General features: G+C 36.3%; 1 protein-coding gene across 1 annotated transcript; it reads right to left on the bottom strand.

Annotated features, from left to right (window-relative positions):
* Positions 1-3,809: 3,809 nt before the first annotated feature.
* LOC18435833 (uncharacterized) lies at positions 3,810-6,571 on the bottom strand. The gene is made up of 3 exons (XM_006845871.4): positions 5,258-6,571; positions 4,298-4,526; positions 3,810-4,185 (listed from the first exon to the last, which is right to left on the bottom strand). Exons 1-3 carry the CDS (start codon positions 6,118-6,120, stop codon positions 4,021-4,023), a joined length of 1,257 nt encoding a protein of 418 aa, XP_006845934.3. The 5' UTR covers positions 6,121-6,571; the 3' UTR covers positions 3,810-4,020.
* Positions 6,572-7,116: the final 545 nt, after the last annotated feature.

Consider the following 7,116-nt stretch of genomic DNA (forward strand, 5'->3'; position numbering starts at 1 on the left):
CCTAGTTCTTTCCTTTTGGTGATCTTTTGTTTATCTAGTTGTCTATTCATCATATACACTCGGAGAACTCTCCGCAGAAATATGTGCTGAAGGTTTAGCTTTATGCACTGATATGAAATTAATATATATATATATATATATATATATATATATATATATATATATATATATATATATATATATATATATATATATATAGTAATGATCCTATGAGACCCTCCCACATACATGTGTGTAGGACCCAAAGGATCACCGTTAAATTTGGTACAGATCTCTAGAAAAGTTAGCACATAGGTGTGGGACTTGACTTTTCTAATGATCTGTGTCAAATTTAATGGTGAAAGGTTATTCAATTTCGCCTATAGTTTTAAGAGTTATATATATATATATATATATATATATATATATATATATATATATATATATATATATATATATATATATATATATATGTGTGTGTGTGTGTGTGTGTGTGTGTGTGTGATATTCTAAAAGGTGTGGTTTGTATAGAGCCTAGGTTCTAAAAAATCAAATTAGAGCCTACCTTCAAATAGTATCGAGTAATGTGGTTTCAATACTGAAAATCATTGTGGCAGCCTTAAATATATTTTCATCTTTATTTATAAAGTTTAAAGCTTCAAAAATAATATAGATCGATATATCTATGAAAATATGAAAATCTTGAAAATTGACGGTCCAAAAATGCATTACAAAATACACTATTTCCAAAATTTGAAATCCATTTTTTTCTCATGTTGATGCATCTTGATATTGAGATGATCAATTTGAGGATATTTGAGCATCAAAACAACATCTTTTAATGAAATTTTTGAGGTAGGCTCTAATTTGATGTTTTAAAGCCTCGGCTCTATATAAACTTTTCCATATTCTAAGATACAACACATTCATGATGATATTCTATAATACATCACAATATTGGTGAACTTAGAATCTCCTACACCAAAATTTTTGACAATAAAATGCTCTTACAAATTTTGAAAAGTACATTAGCAATTGTTTGAAAATTTCGAAGATGTATTTAAAAACCCAATCATTATTCAAAAATCCAAATGCATCTTTCTAAATTAGACATTGAGTTGGAAGAATTTTGTAAAGACAAAAATACCATTTGTAAACTAGCAGAACTCGTCAGGGTCAAAAATCATTTTTTCACATACAAGGGCATTTCTGGTAAACCATTTCATAGTAGAAAGTTGTACTCTAAATTTTAGAACGTTAGTCTTTTTAAAAAAGGTGCGGTTTCTATAAGGTTACAACTTTAGACAATTCAATTAAGGCTCACTTTAAAAATTTATCATAACATGTACTTTTGTTATAAAAACTTCTTAATATTATCTTAAAATTTATTTTCATGACTAATTAAATAAATTTAAATTCCAAAAATGGTTAAAATGAAGTAGATCTATAAATATATGAAAGTCTTGAAAATAGACGGTCTAGATAATATATTGCAAGATGTACTAATTCCAAAACTCAAAAACTTTTTTTTTCATATTCATACATCTCAATGTCGAGATAATCGATTAGAAGGTTTTTTCAACATTAAAATAACATTTCTGATAGATTTTTGTGGTGCATATGTAATTCTACATTTTAAAGTTGCAACTTTATATAAACTTTACCCTTTTCAAAAATACTACTAGACCAGATTTACCCTAGGCAACCATAGCAAATGAACAATATGTTCGAGTGAGAGCAGGGAAGCATTTCAGCTATATATTTGACCTTGAGTGGGTCGTGGTCGTGGTCGTGGTCTACTCTGCATCTCACTCCTAGTTTTTGGGTCAATCCCGCGCTTGCTACATTATGCTTTTTTAATATTTCCAAGAGCGAGAGAGAGAGCGAGATCCTAAATCAAATTGCATGAAAAGGCATTCAGGAGATAAAAACACGGGCATTACCTTAGTAGTTCCACTGCCATTAAAACAATAATTCACTGGGTTTATATTAGAATTCACTGATTACAAAGTATGGCATATGAGATCATTGGTAAATTGAAAGAAATATAGGTATATATTAAAAAGGGTGTGGTTTCTATACGGTTTCAACCTTAAACAATCCAATTAAAGCACACCTCCAAATTTTATTATAACATGTAATTTTGGTGCAAAAAATTCTTAAGATTATATAAAGTTGCAACTTTAAAATATAGGATTAAAGTGCACCTAAAAAATCCATCAAAAATTGGAAAGCCATCTAACTGATAATCTCGATATTGAGATGTATAAATATGGAAAAAAGAAAAAAATTGAATCCGAAAAATAGTGCATCTTACAACAAATTATCTGGCCGTCCATTTTCAAAATTTTCATGTATTTATAGATCTGCTTGAGTTTAACCAATTTTTGGAGTTTAAAAATTATTATTAATTATGAAAATGAATCCTTAGAGTATCTAAGAATTTTTAAGACTAAAACAACAATAAAATTTAGAGGTGCGTCTTGTTTAAGGTTGGGACCTCATGCAAACCACACCCATGAATAAAATATAGCATCAGTAAAATCCAAGGCGCATCAAGACATATATTGAAACACTGTCGCGAGAATAGCAACTAGAAAAGGGTTCAAGTTGCAAAATAGAATAGTAATAAGCTACAAGACCTGTGAAATTTCCATCAACGTCGTATTCAGCTACAAAAACGACAATGACAAGCCCGAGGCACTTATGTCATAAAATATGATTATGAATCATATCTACAGTTTTATATCAATCCGAGCATATGATTATGAATCATATCAACGGTTTTATATCAATCCGATCATTTTTATTGCACACTAGTTTCCAAAACCCTAGAAAGCAACCAAAGAGAGTTTATTTGTAGAGAGAGCCCATGAATGAATAGAAAGAGAACAAGGACCACAAAAACCCCAATAGGGTTAAGAATAAGCACCTGCCCATCTTTGAAAACCAGGCCCTTTTCAAAAGGAAAAGCACCTTCCCAATACTGAGATCCGCAAATCTTACATAAAAATGACACACACCATTTCCCAACCGGAAACCGCCTATTATTTTCAAAGTTTAAACAACTTGACTTTATTGCCTATGAAATAATACAGGAAAAGATATTCAACCCAAGAGGGATATCCTTTTCAAATATCCACTCCTATTAGAAAAGGACCCCAAAAGAGAGAGAGTGTGTCCCACTTTAGAGAGAGAGAGAGTCCCAATTTCTAAATATTCAAAGAGAAGCAGGTGAGAATTTAAGTGGTTGAACAAAAACAGGGGAAAAAAAGCAGAGCATGAGACTTGATTGACAGTGTCTCACCCCAAACCAAAACCCCCCTCTTTATATATTCACATAAAGGAACCATGACCAAAGACTGGGTCTCCTGTGGGTTCAGTGAATAACAGAAGATCATCAAAATCTTTATTACCAAAAGATGAAGGCAAGAAAATCAAATTCAGAATCAACAAAAACATACACCCATGTCAACACCACCTCCACCTCTCATGGAGCTTTTAAAATCCCCACTACTGCAAGTAAAATAACCCAACAGCCCCAAAAAAGTTACTATTCCCATGTGCCCACCTATGAAGATGCAATATCAGAGCACATGGGCTCATAGATTTCAACCAAAAAAAAAGCCGAACAAAAAACAGGCACTTTTGAGGGCCGGTTCATATGTCTCATCGCATGAAAATAAAGAAATAGAGAAGTGGTAAAGGTGATCCCAAAAAATTAGGGTTCGTGAGGTTGTCGTGCTCCCTTATGGACATACCTCCATGACCATCTAATTTTAAAATTGGAGAGGGAAACAATGAATGGAACAGGAAAGCAGATGGAGAAAGATGAGAGATATTTCTTTCTATTTTTCTTTCATTAGTAACATGAACATGAGAAGATATCGCTATGTACATATTGAGAAGGGATCCCTATATTTCAAAGATTTGATTAACAGAAGAAAAAAAAAGAAAAGAAAGAGGATCAACTTCTTGTGGGCAAGCTTTTTGCTTGGCCCCACCTCTCTCTCCCTTGAAATTTACAGGGCAAGTATCCTCTTACACATCCGTATCACAAAATCTCCCATGTATTCTGTTTTGAACGGCCTTGATCGCAGCGACTCGAGCTGCAGTGGCAGCTCTACTTGCAGCTACAACAGCTCTGTTCACTCTATCTTCGACTCGTGGAACTGAGAAGGCCTTTTCAGCTGTCTTTCTTGCTTCCTGTCAATGGAATTCATCAAACAATTGTCATAAAATAGAACCAACAAAGGGGAGGAGAGAGTGGAAGAATTAGCAAATTTGTTCAATGGTTGTGTGATCGAGATCAATTTACCTGAACAGCATTTGAGACCACGAGAGAAGCTGATGGATGAGGGTTCTTTAGAGCTCCATTGTCCCACTCTCCAGAACGTGTATCACCACTTCTAAAACTGTAGACTCCGAACCCTTGCTTCTTTCCTTCGTGCCATGAGCCCTCATAACAGTGGCCATTAGCGAAGCGGTAGACCCCGAAACCCTGGGGTTTATCAGCAAAATATTCCCCCGAGTATGTATCCCCATTCCTGCAAAAATTACAGGCCACCCAACTCTAATTTAAGTCAGAAAATACTGGAATGACTGAACGAGAAATGCAATTAAATGATTCGAAGTTGGATTAATACAGAATTGACTATATTGGGTTCAAGAATTGAATATAAATTTAATGATTTTTACCCAAAAAAGGCATAAATTTGATGCAGATTTCTTGAACTATGCTTTCAATTTCCAGTTTAGGACAAGGGGTTTTATAGCAGCTGGTTTCCTAGTGGGTTTCAAGAAAGATCCAAGTAGATGAAGGAAATCGAAAGGCGACTGCAGATTTTTCACTGATTTAACAGATACCTAACTATGGAAAAAAATGCAAGGACAATATGATAGATTTGCAGGAAGAGAAGGTTCCTGAATAGAAGTAGAAAATATTGATACAAAATAAAATTAAATAAAAAATAAGTTTTTTTTCTGATGAACTATAGACTTAAGGAATGTTTCAGGTTGCAAATTGCCTAACTCAAAAAAAATTAACCGGGTCTTCTACATGCTGAACAAATTTGAGAAAAATACAGATTGACAACTAACTAATTAGTCAAAAAGCCAGTTAATTCCCACAAATCAGATACCAATTACAGTAAGACACATGGATAATTCTAAAAAAAGGCAACTCAGATTCAGAGAAAGGATAATTAAGTGAAACAGATAACGAATGAGAGAGAGAGAGAGAGAGAGAGAGAGAGAGAGAGAGAGAGAGCATTCACACCTGAACTGGTAATATCCATAGCCATGCTTCACCCCACACTTAAACTCGCCAACATATCGGCTTCCATCCTCGCAGGACTGAACCCCACAACCATGGCTCTGTCCGTTACACCATTCCCCTGCATAACTATCCCCTGTGTAAAACCTATAAACTCCATATCCATGTCTCATTCCCTGTCTATACTGACCTCTGTACCTGCTCCCTCGTGCCCAAGTCTCAATTCCATAGCCATCATACTTACCATCAATCCAATCCCCTTCATATCTCCCACTTCCAAAATAGTAATAAACCCCACTTCCTGAGCTCCTCCCTTGATGAAATTCGCCTTCGTACATGTCGCCATTACTGTAAACTTCAACTCCCTCTCTTATAATCAGCTTCCTCCTGTCTCTGAGCTCTGATTTCTCCTCTCCGATGTACCATGCAACAGAGCTCCCTTTACGAAACCCTAATTTCCTGTGTCTCTCCTCATAGAGATGAAGAACCAGCTGTTTCAGGAAAGGAACGCTCAATCTCCTTAACCCTAGGGTCGAACCGGCTATACCCCTTCGAACCCAAAGGGCAAACCCAAAGAAGAGAAGCAAAACAGAGGCGAGATCCAACCATATTGCCATAATTGGAAAGTTCTCGACTTGGCTAGGTATGGATCTCAGGTAAAACCAGAGAAGAGGAGCGGAAATCGTCACCACAATGAGCAAGAAGCCAGGCCTTTTCGGGGAAATAAATTTGTGGGTTTTCTTGTAGCTATCTTCTGCTTGCTCTTCCAAAATTGAGAGGCCATTAATGGAGGACTTGACGGTGGGGGATCGGAGGAGAGAGGAAGGGGTTCTGGTTAGCTTCTGGTTCTTGGGGCCTTCCATCATAGTGTTAGAAAACCGCTCCTGGTTTTCCGTTTATAAGCAGTGGATTCTGTACCGCGAGATCCTCTTAGAGAGGCAGAGATTGAGAAAGCAAACCATTGAATGGAAGAAGAAAGAGAGACGTCGTGTTAGAGAGAGAGAGAGAGAGAGCGACTGTGGTTGTGTTTTTAGAGAGAGAGAGACTGTGTTTGTGTTTTTAGAGAGAGAGAGGGTCTTTCCTGCTGAGTTTTGAGGGGAGCGACGGAAAACTGCTCTGTGCGAACCGGAGGCGGTTTTAAAGTGGGGGAGGTAGTGCGGGCTTCCAACGGATTGCTAGCGTTCAATTACGGCCGTCCGTTTTCGATCGGGCGGCCAAGAGAGGACGAGGCTTTCCACAACGAGCCGCCCGGGGCGGAATCGACCGTCGGCTTTTGAGAGGGCTTTTCAGCCGTTGGATCTTTTCTTGAGGGCCCTTGTTTGACGGGATGGTGGGGTTTGTTGGTCCAATTATTTGGTTTTTGCTTTAGCCAAATGACCGTGAATGGCACCATTAATTTCTCAAATGACATGTATATCCTGCTCTCAGCCTCTTACTCTAGAAGAATGACCATTATGCCCTTATGCAGTGAATATTGCTGAAATTTAGTTGTGATCCAAATTTGTTGAAACTTTCGGCCCAATTATCCGACCCCTTGCCAAATAAATTTAGGGAAGTTCGGCACATATTAATAGTCCATTAATATCTCAGCTTCGATCAAGTACGTTTCAAAAGTGTCTTTAAAAGTAATGTTTTGTTTATATTGGGAGACTTTCACTCAATAACTATTTTGGGTGTTATTTTGGCCATGTTTTTTCTGTTTTTGAAGAATTTTAGTATTTTTTTTGTTCTGATCGAAAAATAAATCTGATTTATTTTGTGTCCTTCGCTCAATGAGAAAATGAATCAGATTGTTCAAGATCTCTATGGGACTTAAGAAAGAAAAAAGTTTATATAAGGTTGCAACCTTAAGATGTAGAATT

The sequence above is a fragment of the Amborella trichopoda genome, chromosome 4 (genome assembly GCF_054954075.1).
Source record: "Amborella trichopoda isolate Santa Cruz 75 chromosome 4, AtrichopodaSantaCruz75HAP2 v2.0, whole genome shotgun sequence".
Classification (NCBI taxonomy): Eukaryota; Viridiplantae; Streptophyta; class Magnoliopsida; order Amborellales; family Amborellaceae; genus Amborella; species Amborella trichopoda.

Coding starts and splice junctions, on each gene's coding strand:
- LOC18435833 (XM_006845871.4), bottom strand. CDS start 6,120: ATGATGGAAGGCCCCAAGAACCAGAAGCTAACCAGAACCCCTTCCTCT. Junction 4,527..5,257: donor TATGGATATTACCAGTTCAG/GTGTGAATGCTC, acceptor TAATTTTTGCAG/GAATGGGGATACATACTCGG. Junction 4,186..4,297: donor TGGTCTCAAATGCTGTTCAG/GTAAATTGATCT, acceptor TTCCATTGACAG/GAAGCAAGAAAGACAGCTGA.